The 26,852-nt window shown below is 41.1% G+C and overlaps 3 protein-coding genes across 5 annotated transcripts in view; 1 reads left to right on the forward strand and 2 right to left on the reverse strand.

Annotated features, from left to right (window-relative positions):
- The first annotated feature begins 246 nt into the window (after nt 1-246).
- On the forward strand, nt 247-10,923 carry pum3 (pumilio RNA-binding family member 3). 2 transcript variants are annotated; one of them, XM_073478365.1, is made up of 18 exons: nt 247-479; nt 1,136-1,203; nt 1,291-1,509; nt 2,657-2,843; nt 3,088-3,163; nt 3,453-3,546; nt 3,842-3,908; nt 4,503-4,677; nt 4,811-4,914; nt 5,853-5,931; nt 6,164-6,262; nt 6,577-6,630; nt 6,936-7,016; nt 7,192-7,334; nt 7,515-7,737; nt 8,359-8,446; nt 8,940-9,030; nt 9,669-10,923. In XM_073478365.1, the coding sequence occupies exons 2-18, from the start codon at nt 1,137-1,139 to the stop codon at nt 9,796-9,798; spliced, it is 1,977 nt and encodes a 658-aa protein (XP_073334466.1). In that variant the 5' UTR covers nt 247-479; nt 1,136; the 3' UTR covers nt 9,799-10,923. The 2 variants fall into 2 exon arrangements, with proteins under 2 accessions (XP_073334466.1, XP_073334467.1); XM_073478366.1 differs by lacking the exon at nt 247-479 and adding an exon at nt 752-770.
- An 823-nt stretch (nt 10,924-11,746) lies between these two features.
- Nucleotides 11,747-22,666, reverse strand: kcnv2a (potassium channel, subfamily V, member 2a). The gene is made up of 10 exons (XM_073478367.1): nt 22,613-22,666; nt 20,903-21,054; nt 19,723-19,860; nt 18,458-18,636; nt 18,204-18,375; nt 16,711-16,902; nt 15,435-15,689; nt 15,220-15,336; nt 14,857-14,982; nt 11,747-12,025 (listed from the first exon to the last, which is right to left on the reverse strand). Exons 2-10 carry the CDS (start codon nt 21,038-21,040, stop codon nt 11,747-11,749), a joined length of 1,596 nt encoding a protein of 531 aa, XP_073334468.1. The 5' UTR covers nt 21,041-21,054; nt 22,613-22,666.
- Nucleotides 22,667-23,777: 1,111 nt separating this feature from the next.
- vldlr (very low density lipoprotein receptor) overlaps nt 23,778-26,852 on the reverse strand; it is a 62,607-nt gene continuing 59,532 nt past the window's right edge. For both annotated transcript variants that reach the window (XM_073478445.1, XM_073478446.1), the window contains 2 exons: nt 26,372-26,541; nt 23,778-24,988 (listed from right to left, as the gene is read on the reverse strand). In XM_073478445.1, the coding sequence (XP_073334546.1) occupies nt 24,953-24,988; nt 26,372-26,541 (206 nt within the window). In that variant the 3' untranslated portion in view covers nt 23,778-24,952. The remainder of the gene's footprint in view (nt 24,989-26,371; nt 26,542-26,852) is intronic.

Raw genomic sequence — 26,852 nt, forward strand, 5'->3', positions numbered from 1 at the left:
AATGCTGCAATAATTATAATAACACAATTAACGTATGCTTTATTATGATCCTTCAGCAGAATAAAATAAGAAATAAATAAATCGGACCGAAATTATCTTCTTATTTGAAGTTTTAGGTTCTGAAATCTTCCTGCGTATCGCTGTAACCATAGTAACGACGTCTATCCCTTTAAATGACACATGTAAACAAACATGGCCGCCCGCCACACACTCGCGCGGGGAAAGCCAGAGACTACTGTCAGTATTACGTTGTTGTCAGTGCACTGTGAGATTGCTGAGTCGAATAAACATTTCAAAGCAGTGATATATAAACGGTAAACGTTATTATTCTACTACATTCCGGCGAAAAAGAGTTGTCGCAAAACGGTACGTTTTACGTCAGCGACGATTCCGTTTGATTGGACGCTTGGTGCCGTAAACCGTGTCGGTTACAGAACGCATGGGAAGGAGCAGGGACAGCGTGTGTGAACATCTGAAATGTAAGTAACACCAGCAGAAATGTCATATATCTTGTTATTGTTCGCGTCAGCAGTACAGATAAAGCACAGAAGCGCGTGGCGTTATCGATATTATGATAATATGAAATATATGAATGCTTTTTAACGCTATGAGCGACCGCTAACTAGCTTCTGATAAAATGTCCAATCGCTCTAATCAAGTAAAAGTAACGACAACACGATCTGAAACTAATCCAGTTGAAGTCACTGTGCTGCAGTCAAATGTGGAATTAAGTAGCCTACTACCAGTAAATGTGCTTAAGTATAAAAAGAGTAAGTAGTAATGGAAAAAAAATGGATTATTCAGGGGGTCCTAACTTGTTTTTTTTCTTCCTGTTAGCTAGTAGAAGGTAGCCTTAGCTCCCTTCATACCAACATTTCAGAATGACATGAAAGTTTCCTCCAAGTGTTGTCTAATACATTTAATTTAAGATACTTACAGCAGTTTAATACTGTGATTCTTGTGTTTGTTAAGTTTCATTCCTACAGACACTTTCAACTTAGGTAGACTTGCTTGCTGCTCAGCCACTGATTCACCAGTCATAATGTATGTACCTAAACATTTTTGATTTCCTGATTACTCTATCTGTGTCTCTTTTTGTGTCCGTGTCTCTACCTCTCTCCGGGAACCACCTCAGAATGGAGGCTAGATCCAAAAAACCTTTTTCTCCTAAAGGTGGAAAGAAGTTTACACAGAAAGGAAAAGGTGAGCTATGGTTAACATTAACCAGCTACAATGTACACCATCACTTTCAACCAGGTTTGTCATTGGCTTGTCTCTCTCTCTGTCCAGATTCCATAGGGACCAAATTTGGAGGAAAACCAGGGGGTAAGCCAGGTGGTAAAAAGCCCTTCAAACCGTACAACAGCACAGAGAAGAAGAGTTGGCCGGGGAAGGGTGGAGATGCTGGCAAGAAACAAAACAAATTTGCTTTATCTAAAGCTGGCAACGGGCAGCAGAAGAGGAAACTGCCGCCTTTTAAAGGGAAAAAGGAGGGAGGAGAGGGAGAAGGTGAGAAAACATCTGCCGGATTACAATGCAATTCGTCATGTTTTAGTCTTTACGTCCCATCACTGCTGAACATTTTGACCAGTCGGTGTCTTCACTCACGCCGTCTTTAGCTACCGGATTCACAATTATTCACAAAAAATTGTAAATGTCACATGTCATTAACCTCCAAATAACAGTACTACATGGCTAGTAAATTCAAGTTCCCAAGAACAGTAATGATATATGAAACACAATTAATATACAGTATATAAATGTAATACAGATGCACTGTAAAACATATTCGAACAAAAGGGATATTTTCCAGGTTGCAAACATGCACTGTATTCACACTACACAGGTATGATCTGATATCGCCGTGTTGGTGTTGTTCCTACATCATACGTAATGTTGCTCCAGGACCGTCATTGCAACTGACCAATCATGGTTTTTTGAATATCATAGCTTTGTGCCTCGGGAAAAAGACTTGACAAATAGGCACGTGGGAGAAGTTTTCATTCAAACACGTGTTAATCATTGTGAAAGAGTCAATTATGACCCACACCATGTTTTGGTGTACCCTTTGTACCCTAAATCGTACCAAGTATTTTTGTTGCCTAAACCTAACCAAACTGCGACAGAAAATAAAAAATGAAAATTATAAGTCAAGTGAGACTTAAAATAATAAGACAACAACATTACAGTAGGATCCACGCTGTACATGAACCCAAGGAAGTCCTGTGCTTCATCCATTCAACCACCACGACTCACTTCTGTGTGGAATCTTTGACTTTTTGATGAGATGAAATGATGGCCACATGCCTGTAGTATCATATTATATATGGATGATGGACTCTAGATTACATAAATGACTTTTTGTCATTCAATGCCAGGGTTTTTAAAATAAAATATACAAAAACACATTCTCTCAACAGCATTATGTACATTGTCCCAACTCTAAAAGCAACTTGGTTGGAATAAGGCATTTTAAACAAATGAGATGGACTCACCATTCACATTAGTGTGAAAGTTACTGTCATTGTCACATTTGGGGGGACTTTTTATCTGTCTGTATAGCTGTAACCTCTTTACCTCGGTCCATTCTGGCCATTGTACACAGTCTAAATCACCCTTAATCTTTTCTTGATAATTATTCCATGTGTGTGAACAGGTCCGGCGGCTAAGAAGATGAAGAAAGGTGAGTTTAAGCCAAAGAAGAAGGAACTGACAAAGGAGGAGATAACACAGAACAGGCAGCAGAAGAAGAAGGAGCTGAAGAACAGCAGGCAGCTGGCGGAGAGGAAGGACATGTTCCAGATCATCTGTCAGGCAAAACAAGTGTGGGGAGACCTCCGGAGGTACGCACACACACACACACACACACACACACGCACACACACACAGTCAGAGAGTGAGGGATGAACACATCACCCCAGCCTTCTTTATGCCTTTTTTTTTTTTTACTTTTTGAACAAAAAATAAAGTAAAACTTTGTGGAACTACAGATTCAATATGAGCCACAGAATAAGCCCCACTTACTTAAAGCTGTGAGTGCTGCTGCCTGCTCATTGACAGATGATGGTTGTGTGTGTGTGTCAACAGGAAGAAGTGCGACAATGACATGAAGAAGAAACTGATGAAGGATCTTCATGATCTGATCCGTGGGAAGGTCAAACAGGTGAGTCTCTCTCTGCCTTTGTATTGCAAACATAACTCAGAATCCCAATCCCATCTCAATGTCCACAGATCACCTGTCTATCAAACAGCTTTCTTTCATCAGTAATTATAAGACTGATATACTTAAGTTACTAGCTGAGAACTGGGAATACCAAAACATGAATAAAAAGAACGCTAATGATTCACACATTGTTGTAATGTTGTACTGAGGTGAAAGATCTCTAGGAAAAATGGAGATCCATGTATGTGCCTCACGGAAGTGTCATTTTTGAATGCTCTCCTGCCTCCAGATGGCGTTTGCTCACGACTCAGTTCGAGTGCTGCAGTGTTTCATCCAGTTTGGCAGCCACGAGCAGAGACAGGAAGTGTTTGAGGAGCTCAAAGGTGAGCAGACATGTTTGGCTTCTTCATCTGCTGCCTTTGTAAATGTCTGTTACTGTATCTGTCTGTGACTCCATAAATGTTCATTATCCTGAGAAGGAAACTTGCCTGTTAGGTGACGCTGCTGAATTATCTTTAAGCATCCAGAAATCCTGTAAGAGCCCAGGGTTTAAGGTTTGTGCTTTTAACAAGTGCTGCCTGTCGATGGTCTGTGACCAAAGTGTGTGGTAAAATGTCGTGTAAAGTAGAGCAGCTAATTACCAGGCATTAACTGTCGGTGCTTTGCTGTCTCCCACAGATGACGTCATCGGTTTGTGTAAGTCGCAGTATGGCAAACACATTGTGAAAAAACTGCTGATGTACGGGTGAGTCAGCTGAGATTGGTTTCTTCTTAATATTTAAATGAGACTGCATGTTCAACACAAGTTTATTCATATAGCATTTTAATACAAGTGAACTCAGTGTGCTTTACATTAAAATATACATGCAAACACCAACAGACATAAACCACAGACATACACAAGTACAGTAACTAACCAAAAGCCAGAGAAAATAGAAAGGTTGCTCTGTGTTTAACACAAACAAACAGTGTTTGTGTTTACAGACACATTTACACGAGCTTGTTATCAAATTGACTGCTTAAAGGAAAAAATAACACATTTTTACTCACCAGCTCTGGGTTCAATTTCTGCTAATGTTCTTAGAATTGGTTATTTGTAATGTCACTAATTTGCCAAAATTTCAAATTTAGAAAAAATCCTGTCTTTCCATTCGTGGCTTGTTGAGCGTTATGTATTAACCAAAACCAGGAGGAGAAGGAATCTAAATATTGCACTGGAAAAAAAAATCCAGCTCTAGGTTCATGTCGTTCTATCGTTTGGTCTAGTTAAAATATATAGATGTTGGAACATTAGTGGTTGTGTACATGTGTGCATGAGTCCTGTGTATTTCCTCCACAGGAACAAGGAGCTGATGGCGGCTGTGATGCAAACATTTAAAGGTCATGTGCGGCCGATGCTTCGCCACGCCGCCGCCTCCTCCATCATCGAGTACGCCTACAACGACAAAGCCGTGCTCGCACAGAGACTCATGCTCACCGAGGGGCTGTACGGGAACACATTCACAGTGTGCAAGGTACACACACACACACCTGATTGCACGTATTATACGCCTTTACTGTATTATTTCCCTTCTGGTGTTGGAAAAAATTATGGTTGTGTGTGTGAAATATTATTGATTCTGAACACTTCTGTGCCTGTGTGTCCAGTCGACAGTGTGTAACACCATCGAGAAGGTGATCGAGGGGAACCCGGACAAGCTGAACAACATCATCGATGAGATGAAGCAGATTCTCACACCCATGGCCCAGAAGTAAGACGAGAAAACTAAAAAAAAAATTCACACACAGATGAGAAGTGAAGTGAAGTCTGAGCAGCTGAACATACAAACACTCGACAAGGTTAAATGTTATTGATCTTGCAGAAAAATAGTTTTGCTAAATATCTCATCAGTTTGTTAAAAGTTACCAGAGTTAGTGGGGTCACTAATTGGCATTTCTCAATTTTTGCTGACATTTTACGATTAAATATTTAATCGGAACAATAATGGTAAGCTGCAGCCCTACATCAGGCTAAAGAAAAAAAGAATAGAAACACAAAAATAGAGAAAAAAGCAACATGTTCATTGCAACTAAAATAGCACTGATAAGGAAGTAAAATTCCCAAAGATGAGGATTAGATTAAAAAAAGTCCCCACGGTGGGCGGTACCTGCTCTGGCCTCTGAGAGCTGACCAATCAGAGAAGACTGGGCCTTTCAAGAGGGGGGGCTTAAAGAGGCACTGAAACAGACCGTTCAGACACAGAGTGTATAGAACTGTTGCAGCAATACACAGTATGAGGAAAAAATAATGCGTTTTCTGAAAATTAGATGATGTAAACATTTTCTAGTAGACACAAAAACTGAGTATCAGCCTGAGCTTGTGACCCTTTAATGTGATTCAGTATATTTTAGTGATGGAGAAATTAACATTTGCTTGAAGGTCAGTACATTTTTGAAAGTTCCTAGGAGGTTTCTGTTGAATCTGGTCAGATTTTAATTAATTGAGTCACATGGATTTTTCCAACTGCAAACCTTGGTTAAAGGAAATTGGAATCTTAAGAAACACAAATATGAAAATATATAAGCAGCTTTGTTTTCTCTGTTAGTCACTTCTCCTGTTATTCCACCTTTTCCTTATCTAATTTAATGTAATTTGAATTCATATCAGATTTCTTTTTCCACTCACTTTATTGTCGTCGTTGTGTTTCAGAGAACAAGTAATCAAACACTCTCTGGTCCACAAAGTCTTTCTGGACTTCTTCCTGCACGCACCAGACAAACCGAGAACGGTAAGCAGCTCTCTGACTCCTCACACAGTGTTGTGTAAATATAATGTAGCAGTGCATTCCTCTAGTAGTGCTCGTAACAATGGTGCAGTGTGATGTGAAATAAAACAAACTACAAGAAAATAAATTGACACTATAATATTAGAACTTCATAAGAGCAAAAAAGACAAGTTAATTTAGTGCTGACTGTAACATGTTACTTCTCTTTGGTTTGTGTTTGTTGTGATGTGAGCAGGAGATGATCGAGTCCATCAGAGAGTCGGTCGTCTACATGGCTCACACACACGACGGCGCACGAGTGGCGATGCGCTGTCTTTGGCACGGGACGGCCAAGGTGAGTACACAAACACACACAGAAAGCAAGTTGTGTTTGCTGTTGCTGTCAGCGAAATGAATGTAAACAAAAAGGGTCTATGCTAAAATTCAGCGACCACTGCCCAGAATGCAAAAAAGGCTCCTTGATGTGATTGCCTGTTCTCTCTTTGGCTCCACTTTATCCTTCTCTGGTAATCCTATCCACGCTTCATGTAGATGTCTCTGTATTAAGTCCAGACATTTAGCCTTTCAGTATCAGCATGTAAAGTGTTAATGTGAAATAAATGTCAGGTGCACACTGTCTTTGTTTTGACCTTTTTTTTCATGTTTCAGGACAGAAAAGTCATTATCAAAACTATGAAGACGTACATGGTGAAGTTTGCCACGGTGAGTTCTCAGTGCTGCTTCATTCATTCACTATCACAAGCTGTCCATTCTTAATTAGCTCTTTGATTTAAGAAAAGATCAGAATATGAATGGTACGAGGTGGAAAGGACTGACCCGAGGGTGAATGTTTACCAGGCATTGTTTAACAGGGAAGTAAGACTACATCCACACTAAGGCAGCCTGAATGGGGACTTTTTGGACTTGTTGGTGTTTAGATCAGCTCGCTCATCAGTACAGACTCAACCTGAACTCCTCATTTTATATCTCAAGTCTTTTCAAAACTGTGTGACTGTTGTGGTCTACAGGGGGAGTTTGGTCACCTGGTTCTTCTGGCCATATTCGACTGTGTGGACGACACCAAGCTGGTCAAACAGGCCGTGCTCTCAGTGAGTCTGATGTCACGTGGTTCAAAAATATTCAACGAGACTGAAATAGTAAAAAATGAGTATGATGTGGAATAAAAATTTAAAGATGTCAGGTGACAATCATCATTTTGAAGATGTGTGAAAAGTTGAAGTCACTGTGTAAAACTCTGGTCTGGCCTGTTTCTCACCTGTTCAGGAGATCCTGTTGTCTCTGGAGGAGGTCATCAGTAATAAATATGGCAAGAAGGTTTTGCTGTACCTGCTGAGCCCCAGAGACCCCGCTCACCTGCTGCCGGAGATCATCAAGGTGCTGGAGCAAGGAGACAAAAACGTACACAGGTAACAACGATATGTGTTGATGGACCTATTTTCCACTGCAATGTTAGACAAAAGGACCATAGTCACAGTTTATGGCAGGAAAATTAAGTTAATTTTAAGTTGATTTTGTTTAAAAGTAAGTGAAAAACAAACCATCAGAAATCAACCACGGTGACATCACGTCCTTCTTCCTCTCCTCAGTAAAAAGGACATGAAGCTTCGGAGGAAGGAGTTGCTGGAAGTCGTCTCCCCCCCACTGCTGGAACATCTGCGTGACCATGCTGACACCATGGTGACAGACAAGGCGACCAGCGTCACCGTCAGTGACATCCTGGCGTCAGCCTGCGGGGACCTGCGGCCCGCCATGACGGCCGTGGCTCAGCTAGCCAATCAGGAGTTAGTGCCAGGAGGGACCAGCGGACAGGTAGGGTGAATTGTTTCATGTGTTTGTTGTGTGTGACTGGTTTCATTGCTGATTAATGTAAAGTTGCAGTAAAAATAGAACTACACAGCAGAAGTAATTGTATCAAGAGGTTTCCAACCCTGCACAGAAACAATATGCGTTTAGTGCTAATTAGCAGATTTTTAACGTGCTTATAGGCTAAACTAGCATGGAGAACATTACCTGCTAAACTTGTGAGCATGTTAGATTTGTCATTGTGAACATGTTAGTATGATAATGTTAGCATTGATCTTAAATTCACCGCTACCATGGCTGTAGATTTCTGTCAGTCATTTATCAAGTAAAACAATTTGCAAGTTAGAGAAGACTTCTTTATTTTGTCACTGTGAAAAAGTAAGTGATTGACTGTGACTAGGTTTTTATACCCGAGGTACTCAAAATGCTCTTTTCAAAGTCTAAAGTTCTCGAATGTTAGAGTGAAGTAGCATTATCAATCTGATCAGACATTCAAAACCTGGGGCCTCATTTAAAAAATAAATGACTAAAAAAAACTACTGAAAAATCCAACTAAAGAGGTTTTTTCCTGAGATGGTTTGTCGTCTCCTCTGCTGTTCTTCACTCTGTACTGTACTTGTGCTGCAGCTTCACATGGCCGAGCATCCTGCAGGACACCTGGTGCTGAAATGGCTCATAGAGCAGGACATGACGCTGGCAGAGGCCGGCAAGGAAGGTAAAGAGACGCACACATACAGGAGTTTGTGGAGTTCAGTTCATGTTAACATGCCATGAAAATGAACTTGAAGTGACTTGTAGCCACTGAATAACTTGCCAGCTTTGTTTTTTGGTAGTTCATTTCATTTCTCTTGGCACTGAGAGTCTATTTATTCTTATCTGATGAATCTTAATGGAGTTTAACATTTTTGGAAATAAGTCACTTCATGTCCTTATGTAATATGCTAATGAGTCCCAGTTTGTGCCTCTCATCATCACTTAATTTGAGCAGCAGAGCTCAGTGTGTCTTCATGAAAAAACTCAGAGGATTGTTTGACAACACTAACTGATGTTTTTGATGAACCACATCCTGTCTGATCCACTATAAAGATTTTAACATTTTTCCCAAGTTGGGACTGTTTCCAGACAAAGATGGTGTCAGGAAGCTTTTCAGATGACAGAAACTTAACTTCAGCCTTCTCTCTCTCTCTCTCTCTCACTCGCCCCCTCAGAGCGCTTCAGCAGGATACTGGTGGACACAGTGGGGACGGACAATCTGAAGAGCTGGATCAGAGTCAACAGAGGAGCTATGGTGCTTTGCTGGTCAGTGTACATACACACACACACACACACACATACATAAGAGCATCTGATTTGAAGAGACAATGCAGTTAGTTAAAGGGTCAGTTCACCTAAAACACAAGAATACATTTTCTTTCTTCCCCTCTAGTCTCTTTATCTGTCCAGGTTTTGTATCTGTGTGAGATTTCTGCTTCCACTCCAGTACTGTGGAGGTGAATGGAGTGATGCTCCAATGTTTAAAAAAATAAAAAAGTTCTTTCAACAAACACTCCTGACTTTCTCTTTATAATCCACAACAATGCTAATAGGAACTATTTCATTAGTGGCTGTTGAGAAAACTGTTGTCTGTGGATTTTTCAGTGTAACCTGAAGTTTCTTACATGATCATACATCATAGGAGGGTGTTAGAGGCTGGTAAAAACATGGCCGGTCATATTTCCATAAACACATGGCTGTCATAGTCATGATGCACTGGCACTGAGTTCAATTTCAACATAAAATGTCCAATATGTGGGTGAATAGACCCTTTAGCTAGGAAAATGAAACTCTTAAGCAATGACACAGTATAAACATTTTCATTAGTTGAAGACTGTAGGTAATAAACATGTTGTATATGATGTCACAGCCTCTTAAATCCATGCCTGTGTTTGTGTGTGCAGCCTCCTGAACAGCTGTGACAAGTCCGTGGCTGCGGAGGTGAAGGCAGCGCTCGAGTCCATCAAATCAGAGCTCAGCAGCATCAGCAACAACAAAGGAGCTGAAATCCTGCTGGAGAATCTGAACAAGTAGAGACTGTTTTATTTTAAATGAACTGGTGATGTTGAACGCATCACTTCCTGTGCTGCAGACTGCCAGTTGTTTCTAGCTGCAAATGGGAACATTTCAGGAAGCGGATACAACCCGGAACACTGAGGCGTCGTTTCAGTCCCTGATGGAAAATAGAAGTGTTTGGAGGACAAAGTGATGCTGCGAGAAAACTGGTTCAACACAAACAGGCCACTTGTGTGTGTGTAGGCGTTCATTTGCCCGTTTGTACAACACATGAACAGAACACATAATGTAAATCTCTGTTTCTGTCGTACTAATTGCATCAGTAAAAGAGTTTTTTTTATTTAAACACAAATTCTCTTTTCTTTCCAGTCACTTCTACTTTCATTTTTTACAGTCACTGTTAAGATTCTGTCAGTGACCCTCAGCATCTCTTTCACATTTAAAGCCTACTTGGTAAAAGACGACCGACACCCTGCAAGTTTCTGAAGGCTTTTAAAGTGAACCATCTGCAGGAAGTGTTTAGTTTTAATGACCGTGGCTTAATGCAGAATAAAAAAAAAGTGCAAAGTAGATGTACAATTTATTATTGAGTGAACAGAGAAACTCAGAGCAACCAACTGGTCTTACTAAAATATAAAACAAGAACATTTGAGAAGTTCTGGTTCCTTTTGCAGTTGAGGTAAATACAATGTTTAAAACTATGAGAATTTACAGATTGAAGAGCTGTACTGGGTCTCTTTGCCGTCCTCTTGTGGATCCATCCATGCAGATGGTTTTGGTTTGATTTGTCAGGTTTTAAGATACGGATCTTGGTGGTTTCTGTCAGAGCACTATTACAAGTAAAATTTGTAAGTTCACCGCCCATATATATTTTACAGGAACAGTGTCCCTGTTTCTTAATACAAAACAGAAATGGACAATTTACAACCTGGACAAAACCATCTGCATGGACACACACAACAAAGGTTTTTGTAATTTGAGTGAACTGGCCCACGAGGGCTGGTGAACACAAGTACAGTCCAGTTCTCCTGTTTGTTTGTATCATCCTCCATTTTGGATTGTTTTCGTCAGATTTTGTACCATGCAAGTGATAATTGTATCAGCTAAAAAAATGTGTTTTCAAAATAAAGATTATAATGAGTACTTCATTGTACCTCACACTTTTTAACCAGATAGTCTTTCAAAGTTTTTAAATAAGCTTTTAATGATTAACAAAATGCTGTATCTTAAGCGAGCTCCACCGCTAAAAGCTACTGATTCAGTCAGTTCAGCCTGAGGATTCGGTGTTAAACATGTCCTGTACTTTATATAATGATGACTCCATGTCTCACACACACACTTATGATGGCAAGACAAAGGTTTATTATTAGAGACAGAGACACGTGTGGCAGATAAACAGTCTAATATCCATCGCCCAGATGTCAGCTCTTCAACTTCTCATTATTTCAGTCCTGTTGTCGTTCACTCCTGAATCCTGGATTACTTGTGAGCTTTACAGACTAATGGACAGAGTGTGGATGGAGGAAGAGTAGAGGTCAGTGCTGATGGTGGTATGGATAGCTTTAGCAGAGATGTATGTAGATTCAAAATTGAACAGATTTTGGCAAATACATTTAAAAAATTGCATTATGTTTTAATCTACTCCAAACTTGCATCACCTATTCAGAGGGTGTTTCCCTTCCTTTGTCCAATGCATGCTGGAATGGGCTTTAAAGGAATGTGTATGAATAGAAGACTGATGGATGAAAGGAGGGGTCATTAAATGTCTCTTGTCCTGACCTTGGACTGGAACGGTGTCTGTGTGGGCGGTTCAAACCGCCATGACTCCTGCAGTCACAGGGTCTTAATGGTACAATGGCCTGAATGTCACTGGTTCATTTCCAGTTCAGGTACTCCATAAACTGTCAGTCTGCTGTCCTTGACTGCCGCTCCAGACAAATCTTACTGTAGAAATCTACAACTTTGCTCATTGCAGGCGGGCCATCCTGTCCTGAATGGCATCCTCGCAGCACTCGGCCAACTTCTTTGCTGCCCTCCTGGCAAATTGCAGCTTCCCACGGGCCCTGGTGACAGCGGTGTACTCGTGGGCCTTGAGCTTGGTGTAATAGTCGGAGAACTTGTTGTAGAGGATGGAGATGGGCATGCCGTTGAGGATGACGCCAAAGGAGATGCAGGCGAAGGCGAAGATCCGGCCCAGGTTGGTCTCAGGTAACATGTCTCCATAGCCCACTGTCGATATGCTCACCTGACGGATGAAGAGAAACCAGAATATGAAAATGAGATGTTGAGAACATGATCGATTCTGACTTTCAAACACGAGACCTATTTCGCGTTGGCCTCTGTCAAACATGGCTTATGTTAAAGACATCTACTGACATTAGCACGCTAACAAGCTAGCTACAGCCTGTTCCGGTACAACATTCCTGTGCTGCTGGTGGTGTAAAGCTCCCAGTCTGACCACTAGATGCATGGCTAATCGAGCTAACTAGCTAACAGCAGCTACGGTTAGCAGTTACTATGGTGATATGCTGCCCCCTGTTTGAGTTTTAATTGGACAGGACCTGGTTTTGACATACTGCACCTTTAACTGTATCATTGATACAATTATGCTCATTCACTAGCTTCCTAACCAGTCTCTCTTTTTGTCAGTAAATAAATCATATATTTTTCTTTGACACTGACGATACAACCATACACAGCCTGTATACACATTATTAGGGTTTTTTACACAGTCACAGAAACTCATAAATAACTTGCTTTTATTATCAATATTTTTTTCTTCTCTGTCTTCCCTCCTCTCTTCAGTTAACCTCTCTCACATCTTCCTTCTTTTTCTGCATTTATTATTTATACTCCCCCCCCCCCGCCCCCCCGACCTTGATCTTTCCTTTATCTTTATTTATTTATTTACCATCCTCTCCGCCTCACTCTTTTCAATCATACATCCTGGGGTAGGGATAAGACTGCACCTCTGGCTCAGCAGCTGGCCAAAGGACACAGGACTAGGTCACCCTGATTGAGACAAATTTAATACACATAGCTTTCCCACAGAACGAGCCCCACAAGGACCAGGGGGGCAGTTTTCAAAGGGTCTGGACCTGCAACGAGTTGACACCATAGGTGGCCCGAGGCAGACTGTATAATTGTAACATCATGGAAGCGCACAGGGTGACCTCGGCCCAGTCCTCCGTCAGCTGCAGCGGTCACTGTTAAGGGTGGCCATCATCAGCAAACCCACCCCCAACCCCTATTGTTCTCTTTCATCTGTTCTTGTATCCATTTATTTGTTTAAATGTCTTTCTCATTTTATACACGTGCACTGAAACATGTGGATTGTAAAACCATATTGTTATGACCTCGGCCAAGGACATTATGTATGAATTTATTCCCACTCTCTTTAACATTGCAAGATAAGCCGTTTTTTTTATTTTATTTTGTTAATGTCTTTTGTTAATAGAAATGTGGATTTAAACATTTTATTTGATATTGGATTTAGCTCGATTGTAGTAAGTAGTTATTTTTTGTCATATAACTAAAGTCTTGGTTCAGATTGGCTCTATTTGATAATATTAATTAGATAATAATCACAGTTTTGCAGTGTTTCTACTGTGAAGAAAGGTTTGTGTAGAACAGGTTGATACATTAGAGAATTAAACACTATGACATTATATAGTGATGTTGAGATGCTGCAGCCCTGTCTGGGTCTCTCTCTGGGTGGAAGAGGGACAGTCCCGGATGCATCCTGCTGAAATGTTTAAGGAAGCAGCTGTGCACTGCTCTTAATCAGCTTTTTATAAGCTTCTCTGTGGGAAGCATCCAGACGGTCTTCCTTACAGTGGAGGACGCCGTCTAAATGCAGCAACACAAGTTGTTGCATAAACATGCTTTTAAAGGTGCACTATGTAGTTTTGGGGAAGAAATTTTAATCAGAAGAGAAAGATCTTCACTGACTGATCTTTCTGCCTAAACAAACTCTTTTTGTTTTCATGACTGAATAAACTCTCTGACCTTAAAGGACAAAACAATTTATACTGTTTTACTTTGTTTATATGTGGCGGACCCTGCCACCTTTCTAGCTTCAAACAGTGTTCTGGGGACATTATTTTCCTCTGAGAACAGCACATTTCTTCTCCAAAACTACATAGTATCCCTTTAAAAGGGCTCTGTGGAACATCTGCGTTGTGCTGGCTATTAGTTAGCGGACTCTATTTCTAAACTAACGTTAGCTACTGTTGCTCTCTGTTAGCGGAGTGGAGAGAGGCACTGAGACGAGGCACTCAAGAACGTGTATATGGTCACATCCTTTGGACTGTCACGGAAAATCCGACCTCAGGCTTGTAAAGGCAACAGGGAGAGACGGGGAGGTCTCATTTTTCACGTCATGTTACAATCTGCTCACATTTGGGCAATAAAAAAAGACATTAATACATGTCGGTTACTACAAATTGTTACATAGAGCCCGTTTAATTTCACATCTGTTTGCGTCATGACTACTCTTCATGTCCAGCATTCTCTCAGAGCAATTCTTGTGCAAAAATGTAACGCTACAACAACTCTACAACATGCATTAGGCAGGCAGTGGAGGCGGTGTGTCAAGGTCAGCAGCAGACTCTGAATTCAGCTTAATGGAGCTTTTCCAATTACGCATGATTCCCTTCACCTGATTCTGCTGTGATCTCAACACTACCTGCAGAGTGACCTCCTTGAGTGTTGCTATGTTTAGTTATTTTAATGTTGCACAAAATCCTAAATTTTGGCCCTGATCTGCCTCCTAGTGGATTCACTTTTTAACCCTCCAAGAAAAAACACAAGTGACAAGTACGTGACCGGTGCTGCTCACATCAGATCGACTGGCTGCTGTATTTTGGAAAAACTCCCTGACCCAGGGGCAATACAAAGTTCTGTGCCAAAGTTTTTAGCTTGCTGTCATCGAAAGTACAACTGCTCCTTATAAACACTGCCAGAAGCTGCATTAGAGGGATTTTCATACAGTATGTAGGAGAGCAGGTGGAGGACATAGATAGAAGGCAGAATGACTGAGTGTTTGTTTGAGTGTTTGTGTGTTTGTCGACTCACAGCGGCCCACCACCACGCGTGCGGCATGGAGGTGAAGTTGGTGTTGTAAACGTCGTGCTCCACAGTGTACACCATGGCTGAAAACATGAAGATGCCCATACCGATGAAGAGTAGCAGACAGCCCACCTGCAAGCACAAACACATTTTAGTTGGGATTGTCTCCCTCTGTCTATGTTTTGCTCATGGCTGATTCATCAGTCAACATGTATTTGTCCATTAGAGTCATGTCCAAACACTTTCCTCATCACTCCTCCTACAATCTCACCTAATTCTCACTAGCTTTGAATGAACTCAAGTGTTAAAGTACAAGAAAACAAGTAGTAAGTTATTCCTCTGGTTTTTTAGAGTCAGATACAGTCAGACCTGCTGGTAACACTGCCTCAGTGTGAAGCCGAAGGCTCTGAGGCCTGTCGAGTGACGCGCCAGCTTCAAGATCCTGAAGATTCTCATCAGACGCATGATCCTCAGAACCTGACCCACCTACAGGCAAGACAAAACACAGAAGAAAAACCAATAAGTGAGTGAGACCAATAGATGGAACGATGTCATCATCATCTGTCCTATCAGCCCCCTCTTACCTTTCCCACACGTCCCACCGCCTCGATGTCCCCTGTGTGCGGCTGCACGTCCTCGGCCGAGAAGCACTCCAGGAGTATCTGCAGGTAGTGCGGCAGGATGGCCACCAGGTCAACTGTGTTCAGCACGCTGCGTCCAAAACGCTTGATGTCAGGGGTGGACATCAGGCGCAGCAGGTACTCCAGGGTGAAGAAGGTGATGCAGAAAGACTCCACGGACTCGCCGTAGAATCTGCCGCTGAGCTGGCCCGACGGCGTCTGGGAGAGGAAATAACGCCGATGCCAATACTGATTATAAGTAATCAAGTATACAATATTTGATATACATTTGCAGGAAAAATAAAAAATGTTATGTCAAAATGTATGAACAACCAGTGATGGAATGTAACTAACTACAATTTACTCAAGTACTGTACTTAAATACAATTTGGAGGTACTTTACTTGGGTATTTCCATTTTCTGCTAGTTTATACTTCCACTCCACTACTTTTACTTGAAAAACTTCAGTTACTAGTTACTGTGCAGATTCAGATTATTGCGTTGTTATAATATATTAAATAAATATATTATATTAATGTTATTGTTATTGAGTGAGAGCACAGAGTGGTCACTGCAGACAGAGAGAGGACGCTGCATCAGAGCCAAAGTAGCACATTTTTTAAATTAATATATTTTTATCGTCAATCAGATAAAAAAAAAACCCACCGATACTGATAATTGGAAAAATGCTGAATATCGCCCCCCCATCTCTTAAGATAACCAATAATTTCACATATTTGTATTTTAAAAAGTTATAGCCCATAAGTGCCTAATAAGATTTGTTGTGTTAAAACTTTTTCCCTCCCCTCCTTGTGGGTTATGTATTGCTAATTAGGCGTGTACCTACTGTCAGGTCTTTTTGACACACGCACGCACACACACACGCACACACACACCGCTAGGGAGATTTCTTAATGGTTCTTGCAAGCAACTGCATTACCCTGCAATCAGTGATGACTAAAAAGAACTGAATGTGACTGAATGTTTGTTTCCTGTAAGCGATCATCTTCTACATGATTTGAAGTCATTTTCACACATGCAAAAGAACAAACAATGAAGTTAAATTTCACGTCCTCTGCACCCCCTGTGCAGCTGTTCATCTTCATACTGAGGAAAAGTTATATTGGTCATACTGGACACACAAACCAGTGCAACAGATAGAAGAATGTCAATAATCTGCTCAGGTCACATTTGCCTTTCCACCCCTCTCACACACACAAGCACAAAGTGAAACACACACCAGGTACTGCATCTCCTCCACAGTGTTGAGCGTCATGGCGACCAGCGAGATCAGCACAAACATGGAGGAGGCGATCCCCATCAGCTTTGCAGGGACGGAAGAGAACGGCTTCTCCATCAGGTTCCAAATTATCCTCCGGGCCGGCCCCAAGGCCATGTCGTCAAATAACTCCTCGTTCTCCTCCATCTCCACCTGGAGGACACAGAAATACATAAAACAACAAACAAATAAAAACAGAGTGGAAGAGGGAGGAACATTATTTTTCATGGTTAGAAATAAAAAAAAAAGATGAGCCAAATGAGAAGTAAAGTGTAGCTTTTATCAGCATAAAACATTTAGCAGAAACAGAAACAAAACAAAACATTCATTAAAGCTAATGCATCAAAGTATTTATACAAGTTATAAATGAGAGTTTAAGGTTTATAAAAGCATTTTAAATAAGGACGGAGCAAAACAACCATAAAAAGAAAATATCCACATCACAAGCTGAAATAAAACTGAATTAAAGAGCGAAAAATTAAAGGTCAAGAAAACACGTCAGAAGAAGCTGGCACAACAGACTGTGATGGAAACATCTGTCTACATCTGTGCCAAGGAAAAGCTTATTCTCCGCTCTCCATCTGTCAAGACGGCAGAGCGCAGCAGAGATTTATAATGTAGGTCAGACAGACTCAGAGCCAGCCAGCAGATTACTGACAAAAATCTCACAGGTGAAAATATGAAAACATAAACTGCTGAACCAATGAAGCTGGGAGGCGATGACTCCTTGACATTTTTATTTTTCTGCACTTTTTAAACTTTTGGAGCCTGGTGGGTGAAAAACTTCTGGATTTAATGATATAAATGTTATTTTTCAGTGAGCACCACAAATAAATTTACATTCACCTCCATTTTGTTGGTGTGGATGCAAAGTTTGGTAAAATAGAATCAAAACTACACGTATATGCATGATAAATACAGGCAGTGAGAAAAGGTTTTTTCTTTTTTTTAATCCTTATTAACAAAACAGACTGCAACACAAACTGACTTCCTGACATCCTGGTCCAGTGTTTTCTAATGACGATGCCTCAAAGCAACAGGCCGGTTGAGAACTAAAACCTAACAGAGGGCCCCTTCACTGTCATGGCATCGAAACGACAAGAACATTTCTGTATCACATGACATAATGAGATTACCATCCATAGTTTAATCTGTGTTTATCATGCCGGAGGGGAGGCTGACCAGTCCGCAGGTTTTCATTTCAACCAAAGAATCCCTCCCGATTAATCATTTTACTATTAAACTGAGCGGAGGATGGAGGATCATCTTGTTTTTTTCTCCAGTGATGATACGGCCATTCAGCAGAGCACCACTAGAGGTTCTCCTGACAGATCTGGACGTATCAAAAGTGATTCACAGATCTGAAACCAGTCGTCAGCAAGTCTCCAGATCTAAGGTACAGTAGATGCCTCTCTACACCCGTTACAAATACAAAATGCACAGCGCCAGCCTACCTCTGCTATCAGCTGTTTCTGAATTTTCAGTTGCTCATTCAGCTCATCCTGCCGCTCTTCGAAGGAGATGCGGCAGCAGCGTTGGCTGTTTTTGATCCTGACACCCCAGTAGTTTATCTCCTCCAGGAAGTTGCGGGGACACAGCTCGTGTTTAATGCACAACACTCCAGTTCTGAAGGACAGGACAGGGACAGGAGAACGGGGTGTTAATGTGTGTTAACTCAATCCATGTTGATGTGTTAACCCCATTTTACCTGTAGAAGTGGAAGATGTTGTGGAAGATTTCAGGGTCCCGGTCAAAGAAGAACTCGTGGCTGTGGACGACATAGTCGTCACACAGATCCAACCTCCTGCTGTGGTCTGAGCACGTGGCCAACCGGCCGAGCCTTGTCTTTGGATACCTGGCAGCTAACGTGTAGGGCAAGTGGTACACCTGCAGGAGAGGCAGCAGAAGAAAGTGAAACAGGTAAAACGATTTAAATGAAGCTGGGAACACACTAGCAGACTTTTAAAGGTCCAGTGTGTGGGATTAAGGGAGACCTATTAGCAGAAATGGAATATGATATTCATAGTTATGTTTTCATCCATTCATCGTGTATAATCACCTGAAACTATCTTTGTGTTTGGGTAACCTTAGAATGAGGGAGCGGGTCCTCTTCCACAGAGTCCACCATGTTTCTATAGTTGCCCAGAACGGACAAACCAAACAAACACTGGCTGTAGAGAGGGCCTCACAAGTTTTTTCACATTTCACACAGCGACTACCAAAAGGGGGGGTGAGACGAGGGGTGTTCATGCCACTAAGTCCTACACACTGGACCTTTAAAGTACTTATCAAGGGTGAAAAAATACACAACCTATGCAGATCACAACGTTCTGATCAGATATCTGTCATTAACTAGCTCAAAAGCTACAAAATGTTGACACAGAGTGAAAAAGCCTGTCACAATTTCTCAGAGCTCACGTTTCTGTCTTCACATTACTTGTTTTGTCCAATTCAGAAAAAAAAGTTCAATTTACAATGATATAAATTAATCTCCACATTTGAAGGCTGGATGAAGATAATGTTTAGTGTATTTTATAAAGGCACCATATTATGCTCATTTCCAGGTTCGTTCCATAGCTGCAGCACCTCCTGAAAAGCACAGTTGGCTCTGATTGGTCAGCTCTCACAGGCCTGTGGAGGCCTAGCTAGTCAGCTTATCGCGTCAGCAGTATTTGTGGCACACACACAACTCCAGCTGTAACAAGCATTGCCAGCAGATGGCACAAGAGTTAAAAGTTAGTTAACAGTAGTTGTTTCTTTCTGTGGCTGAGCAACATCTGCAGGCCTAAAGTTACTTTTCTTACGACTTTTCTTTCTACGGGTGGTGCTTTTTGGCAGGTGCATGACTGATATGACAATGATTGAACAGCGCCACCTGGTGGAGAATCTCTCATAATAAAAAAGCGATATCAGTCTGGTTTCCAGAATATCTAGCCTAGCCGTATGTTGACGGTAGAAGTTAAGCAGAGTTACCGTTCCTCCGACGTTGATGTTGAGAATGAGGTGTTTGGTTGGAGAGAGCAGCAGCTGGGATTGAGACACCACGAGTCGATCCTCCTCCTCCTCATCCTCATACTCAGCATAAAGGTCGTAGATGTCTCTGCACAGATCCTTCACAAATAAAGCAAAATCTTTACAGTGCTGAATTCAGCATGTTATGCATATATTCAAGATGACTGAGGAAAACTTGGAAAAAGACATACATGCAAATACTGGGTGTGATATGGAAAAATGATGAGAAATTGAAAGGCAGGTTTTCTTTTATGGCAGCTGATTTCTTTGTGTGTGACACTTAAATTGTAACTCTGCCAGTTTTACACATTGAAGTGTGTTTACAAGTCTTGAGGAGTACTACTGTGTATGTGAAAAAAGTAGTAGAAAGCTCCAGAAGAAGCTGCATGTAATCTGATGAATTGCCTCCAGTGAGGCAGCATTAAACTCCTATAGGACAATTGGACTCATGGACACATTAAAAAAATGTAATTCTATTCCACACATTCGTCTTCCTTTTCAAAACCTGGTGCCTGCATTACCCACAATGCAACTTTGCCACTGAGTGACATCAGTGGAGGAACGTGCAGCTTCCTGGAGCCACAAAGGCTTTGTACTACTTTTCCAAATATGCAGTAGTCCTCCCCAACACCTGTAAACACACTTTAATCTGTCAAATAGTTACCCTTTAAAACTAAATCAGATAGTTGATTAACTGATTAGTTTTTTGACAATTAATCTACAACATCTTTTATATGAATTAGTAGTTAATATAATTTACGAAGCAAAATGTCAAACGTTCTCTGGTTCCAGCCTCTCACATATGTGAATCTGCTGCTGCTGTCTTCATTTTATATCACTGTGACTAAAATATCTTTAAGTTCTGAGTGTTGCTCCTGCAAAACATGACATGTGAGGAACGTCAACTTGGCTCTGGAACAATGATCAATGATGAAAATAATCGTAAGAAGCAGGTGATTTTGTGAGAAGCCTTCTTTGTTATTATTGATGAGTGAATGGATGAAACAGTGTTGTGTTTTGAACAATTTTAGACTTACTTAAGTCCACATTTATTCATTTTTTTCAGATTTGAAAACAAAATCCTGCCAAGCGTGAGAGTGAAAAAAAACCAAACCATATGAAACATGAATAAGTGCCTGACCTGCATGGAGCTCCATGGCTTGATAAAGATCTTGGTGAGGTCCAGATAGTCGGCCGGTTCTCTGACAGCTTGAGTCCGGCTGCCGGGCTTGTAGCTGTGGAACAAACTCCTGCTGCGGGCTCTGAGGTGGGTCAACATGGTCGCCGCTCAATCTGTTTATAACCTAAGATTCAATCAACTTGTATGGAGAGACATCCTGACAGCTCCAACACCATCAGCCTCTCAAACTTACTGTACACACACACACACAGCTGGCATCTTGCACATGTGCACAAACCTTGATCACACACACACACACACACACACACACATAAAAGATGACAATACAAATGAGTAAACAAAAGGATGGCAAATGATTTCACTCAAATTCAGTAAGAAATCAGGTCATCATACACGCAGCTGACACACACACAAACACACACACAGAGGATGAGGTAGGAAGTGACTCTCATTGTCTGATGCAGCTGACTGAGATGATCTGGGTGCTTAAAGTTTTAAACTCTATTATCCTCTTTTATCCATCTCTTGATCTCTCGCTCTCCTCCCACTAACTGTATCTGATCCTGCTGGACGTTGATATTTTCCTACGTGCGGTCAGCTGACAGAGTAAAGGAGCAGGTCTAAGAGTCTACAGTCATGCTAGTGACTCTGTGAAGGTGTGCTTGGGCAGAGTGCTGCTTTGAGCTAAATGCTGACAGACAATGCTAACATGCTAGTGTTTAGCATGTTAGCATATAAAATTGATATTAAATACACAGTACAGCTGAGTTGGATGGGAATGTAGTGGAAGTACTGGCCAAGCTAAACTTTTGACTTCAGGAGGAAAAGTCAGTGCAGGATGAGGTGGACTGACCTTGCCATCACCAGAACCGAGCACTAACACGGCTCGAAGATAAAAAAAAATCTCAAAAGCATCAATGTGGACATTTTTCAAAGGAATTTGGTTTAAGTGATAAAGCTTTCCAATCCTTTTCAAGGCAGACATTTTGACTTGTCAAGCAGGTGGAATTTTAAAAAATGAATGATGGCTCCATTCTGTTTAGGTGAACCACCTGCAGGGCTCTGGCTTTGTGCATGCTCACTCACTGACATGGCTTACCGGGACACTTCATACAATGGAGCCATTGTTAAAGTCATTGGCAACACCTGTGATGTTCCTGCTGTGTCAAGTCAGAATATCTGCTGAGAAAATAGTCTCTAGCTTGTAATTTCAGTTTGTGCTAGTGGTACTGCTATTAAAATAATACTCAAGTAAAAGTACAAAGTATTCTTCAAATACTACTACTACTACTACTACATTGACAGACTGTATTTGGGTTTTAGAAGAGGGGAAGTAGGTTGATTTCATTTGGTTAAATTTCATGTTGTCAATGTGAAACCATGTTGAATCTTTTGTTGGCATTTCTGTTGTCCAATGTACCCCACAAAGTTATTTTAAAATGCAGATATGCAGCAGGCTGCCTCTGAGTCATTACTTCTTACAGAACTTAGCCCTTCACATCTGACATGTCTGGCTCCAAGTGTGTGTATGTGACGAGTTTGCCCATCAAGCGTGGGTCATCATAGGTGGAGATTAATCCTTGCTGTAGTTAAACAGGGATAATGAACGGATGGAGCCGGACCCGTTCCAAAAAAAAAAAAAAAACGACTTAGTGGCTCTCCCACCATCTCAACCCACTTCCTTCACTTCACAAACACCTGTTCACACACCTGTTTATCCCTCAGCTGACGTGATCCGGACATGACGAGTCAGGAGCAGTGAGTTTTGGAGAGATTGAACCGTGAGCTGGAAGCACAGAGGTGGTTTCATGTTCACATCTGTCTGCCTCTTCCTTCTTTTTGGAACAGATTCTTGAGGATCCAGTGCATCTTGTGACCTTTGACTTGTCCTCCTCTGATCCTCACTTCAAGATCTAAATGAACAGATTATTATAAAAGTCGACCTTGAACTTAGCAGTAGTTTGACTAAATATTTCTGAATCAATCAAACTTCTTCATCACACGTTATTTCAGTCTCTGGGGTTGGGAAGCACGTCAAGTCAATCCAAGTCAACAGGCTTTACGGCTGCTGTCCCTTTTAGTTTCAGTAAAATGTATTCACTAGTTACTTTACAGCTTAAGATTTTACATACCAACAGACAAGCTCATACAACACATTTTAAATGTTAAACCCTTGGTTCTCAAAGCGTTTTTTACTTTTGATCCCTCACAATGAGCAGTGTCTCGTCATGTTTCAGATGTATATGAGTTAAGAGACGTTTCCCCACTAAACTTCTCTGATGGTTTCATTGCTTCTATTCACATTCTCCAATATTTTACTACTGACACAATGGCTTCACTTTCAAGAAGTGTTAGCTATGGTGTAGCAGTAATAATAGTGTTAGTCGTGTTCAATAAAGTTGCTAACAGATCTTTATTATTTTATTGTATCATTTCTTAATAATGATACAGCAGCTGCTCCATGCACGAGGAGCATTACCATTTAAGTGACTGGACACACCCCTCATAATATGTGCAAGGTATCATGGAGCCTCAGAAGAAGGTGGATGTAAAGTAGATCAAACTAGCTATACCAGTGAAGTACTCCACTATAATGATGCAGTATTAACAACTGGATAATGTTACATTTTTAAACACTTTTAGTACATTTTGCTGATAATATATCTGCACTTTTACAAGACTCACTTGTAATGTAAGTATTTTCAGATTGTTGCGTTAGTACTTTTAAAGTGGACCCACCCAGACTTTAGCCTGCTGCAAAGCCCTTTGCTTAGTTTATCCCTGGTTTAACAATTTGTGTGTGAAAAGGGGCTTAATTATCCCAGGGTCAGTGGATCTTCTCACACATACACAACAGAAAAGACAGGACACCATGTTTTGACCAACGTTGTGGATTAGATTTTAATTCTCAAGTGATTTGCAAATCGGTTCCTTCACAGATACAGAGCTTTTAAGTTTTAATAGTGTCCCCCCCTCACTGTACAAGGCTAGAAAAAGTTCACAGCAACAGCACACAAACATACAAAATAGTTTTACCAAATTCAGTTGTGTTTTTTTTTTTCAGATTTTTCTTTCTTGTTAAATACATCTGAACTCTAACCCTGGTACGATGCCCAACCATAGCAAAAAATTGATTTCAAGTCAAATGTATACAATCTTATTTACACAAGGAACATTTGATCAAAGTGCATTGAAGAGAGTCCTGATTGACCGTCATGTCTCTGAGGGATGATGGGTAAATATATACAATGTTTACAAACGCTGTAACCATGGTGATCCTTACACAGCTTTGATAATAATAATAATAATAGTAATAATAGTAATAATAACTGACTGAATAAACTGTTGTAATCCAGGAAGTAACGCTGGAAAGAAAACCTAAAAATAAAAATCAACAAATAAAGGAAAACTTACATCTTAGTTATAATTGCTCAAACCATGATGGCACATAAATATTCACACATCCCAGCCTGTTGGATCCAAGCAAGTAAGAAATAGTTCAGACTGAGTTGAACGCCTCACTCCTGAAAGACCCTCGACCCCTCTCCACGCTGACACTATCGTTAAAATGGAGTCTCTCGCTGTCTTCAACACGTGTGGCGTCTCATACTGACAAGCTCAGATCCAGTTTTACATCCTGTCCCACAGAGTCCATCCGTTTGGCGAGAAAACACTGTCCTTTGTCAGTTTTCAGGTTCCTTAAAACTGAGATTCACTGTGTTTCTCTCATCTGTTGTGAAAAGATGGCATCAGGAGGGACAGGAAGCCGTCTGCGGCCCGAAAATAATGACAACCAAAAGAAAAAAAAAAATCCTGAACACTTGACTGAGTGAAAACAGTTATGACACATAATTCATTGTAATATTCACATAATAAATAACATTTGTTGCGGTCATCCTCTCCACAGATAATGACATAATGCACTTCAGAAGGCATGTGGTCGTACTGTAAGGGCTGCTGCTGTTGCTACGGACAACCTTTGGCGTAGGAACGAGGAGGCTCCGTAGAAACACTATGGGTTGCCGTAAAAAAGCAAAAAAACCAAGACGATCATGATAAATCGTCATCTGTGCTCACTATCGAAATCTGGAGACAGAGAGGGAGGGAGGGGAGGGAGGGAGGGAGGGAGGGAGGGAGGGAGGGGGAGAGAGAGAGAGAGAGAGAGAGAGAGAGAGAGAGAGAGAGAGAGAGAGAGAGAGAGAGAGAGAGAGAGAGAGAGAGAGAGAGAGAGAGAGAGAGAGAGAGAGAGAGAGAGAGAGAGAGAGAGAGAGAGAGAGAGAGAGAGAGAGAGAGAGAGAGAGAGAGAGAGAGAGAGAGAGAGAGAAATGGCTTCATTAGACATGTGAATAGTGTATTTGTTTGACCTAACAAGTTTGCACAACGTGATTTAGCAAAGTTGGACGTATTTCCGGATCAACATCCCACAATGCTTTCCTAAACCAATCACCCAAGCAACCAACCAATCACAGCCCTATGACATCATTAGTGTGCTGCTCCTGAGCTTCTTCTGAAGTAAGCCAACTTTTCCAAATTGAAGTACTTGCATTGAAAAAAAAAAAAAAAAAAAATAGGTTTGAAGTGGCTACACGAAAGGTCAGGGTTAATGATTATTAATGCTGACTAAAGCAAATGTAGTGCTCTTACATCATGTTACTTGTATGTTAGTTAACAATATGCTGTCTTAGTGGCAAGCTTTTTAGCATAGCCTAGCTAGCTTGCAAGCCAACTCGCTAAGCCTGCAGTAGCTCATGTAGGTACAGCTCGTAGTAGGTACTACAGTATAATGACTAAATATTAATAACTTCATGACATGCAGTTATTTTATCGGAGGATTTGTACAATTGTGTGTGTACACTTCAATTTGGAAAAGCACAAGTTCATTTTAAAAGATTCACATGAGCAGCACACTGATGAGGGCTCAGAGGGAAAATTCTGGATTTTATATTTTAGAAAACAGACAGTAGGGGCAATAGTTTGGAAACAAATATTTTTCCATACTTTAAAGACCAGGACATTACTAGTGTCAGATCACATACTTTTCCATGCTGGGTAGGAATCTTTTATTTTGCTCTTTTTGCGTTCTGCCCATCTAAACGAAGAGAGAGATGTCTGCTGCAGCTGTGAGGGTGATGGCAGAAGTCCATCTTGTGACTCTGGTCGGGTTTAGGTTAATCTGTTTAATCTGTGTACAGAGAGTTGTGCTCTGTGGACAGCCAATAATGCACTAAGGATTACTAAAGGCCACAGGGTCAGGGTGAGAGCAGAGGTTATTAACATAGAATCCATCCTCTGTGTCAGGAGGATATTATTTTAAGGGCTTGGCTCCTCAGAAACTCTCCAGCAGATTATTAATTTTTTTTAAAATCATTATCTTTCTTTTTTCTGGGATCAGTACATTAAGCCTCTGAGGTTTGAGGTTTTCTTACCCACAATGCCATCTGCTCAGAGTTGGTTCTGTTGTTTACTTACTGCAGGGTAGGTGTGTCCCACGTTGGCGCTGTGCCGGGTGATGTCGATGTTGAGGTCTTCTTCTGTGGTCTTCAGGTAGACGGGGTTGTCAAAGTTCATGCTCTTCTGGTTCTTCAGTTGCCAGTTTCTCCACATCAGGTAGCCGCCCGCTGCCGCCATCGCCAGCAGCACTGAGGAGACGGACAACAGGACACAAACACAGTCAGATAATAGTCCAGTATGAGGGCTGATGGGTCAGGGAATAAGCCATGTGTCTGTTTGTGTTTAGTTCAGTTTCCTCATATTCATGATTTGTACCCTCAAATTCCTCTGATAAATTTTATTCCTTCCCTCAATTCAAATTTTTCTTACCCTTCAACCATATGTTGTCGTTTATATTTGGCTCCATCTTCTAAAATATTTTGTCACACATCTCAACACTAATCTGCTGTTTTAGCAGGGTAATTAACTGGAGGAAACAGCTGCAGCTGAAAAGTGGATC

This window comes from Pagrus major, chromosome 12 (genome assembly GCF_040436345.1).
Source record: "Pagrus major chromosome 12, Pma_NU_1.0".
Taxonomy (NCBI): domain Eukaryota; kingdom Metazoa; phylum Chordata; class Actinopteri; order Spariformes; family Sparidae; genus Pagrus; species Pagrus major.